At 46.0% G+C, this 774-nt stretch overlaps 1 protein-coding gene across 1 annotated transcript in view; it reads right to left on the bottom strand.

Moving 5' to 3' along the window:
* TRIM42 (tripartite motif containing 42) overlaps positions 1-774 on the bottom strand; it is a 26,760-nt gene that overhangs the window by 9,621 nt on the left and 16,365 nt on the right. Inside the window, exon 5 of the mRNA XM_008586624.1 lies at positions 361-585. Within this exon, the coding sequence (XP_008584846.1) occupies positions 361-585 (225 nt within the window). The remainder of the gene's footprint in view (positions 1-360; positions 586-774) is intronic.

The raw sequence follows: 774 nt of genomic DNA, 5'->3' as shown, positions 1-774 counted from the left end.
TCTCTCTCTCTCTCTCTTTTATCATTCTCACACTGCTATTGTTTTTTGTTCTTCTCACACAACAGCTGGACCCTGAGCGCCTTGAAGGCAGGGATTATGCTTTATTTTCCTCTGAATCTCTACACCCTAACATAATGCCTGGAACAAATGCTTTTTTGAATCAAACAGAGCTAACCATTCTCAGGCCTCATTTGCAAAGTCTGGTTGAGGCCAGCAGCTCTCTCTTTGGACCCAAGTTAGTAAATTTCCTGGGCTTGGAGAGAGAGCCGTAGGGTGGGTGCTATGACCTCATGACCATCGTAACAGAGCTGCACCCAGACCTACCAAGATAATCTGTCTGAGGAATGATGTGCACACTACCTTGCAGATGTCACTCCACTGACCAGGTCCATTTTCATTGACGGCTCTAACTTTAAACAGATATTCGGTGTTGGGGGTCAGGTTGTGCAGCTCCAGACTCTGCTGCATTATGTCCCGAATTTGTCCACAGAGCTCTGTCTGCACATTGTTAGGAGGAGTAGTAATAATTTCATAGAATTCCATCTCAAAAGAGTCCACGTCTTCTGTTGGGCATGTCCAGTAAACCTATGGAAGAAATGAACATGTCGGTGTGATACTAGTACACACCATTTAGCTTTCTTTCCCGTAGAGATTTGTGTTTTTGACGCTCTGTAGGGCGAGTTTAAGCTGGCCCCATTCCCTGTAGGTGCTGAGGACTTTGAACTAGAGCACGTGCAGCAGTCTTGGAAGGTTGTGTGATAAGGCCTGGCATGG

The sequence above is a fragment of the Galeopterus variegatus genome, unplaced genomic scaffold (assembly GCF_000696425.1).
Source record: "Galeopterus variegatus unplaced genomic scaffold, G_variegatus-3.0.2 Scaffold111, whole genome shotgun sequence".
NCBI classification, from domain to species: Eukaryota; Metazoa; Chordata; class Mammalia; order Dermoptera; family Cynocephalidae; genus Galeopterus; species Galeopterus variegatus.
This window is presented reverse-complemented; position numbering and strand designations above follow the sequence as displayed.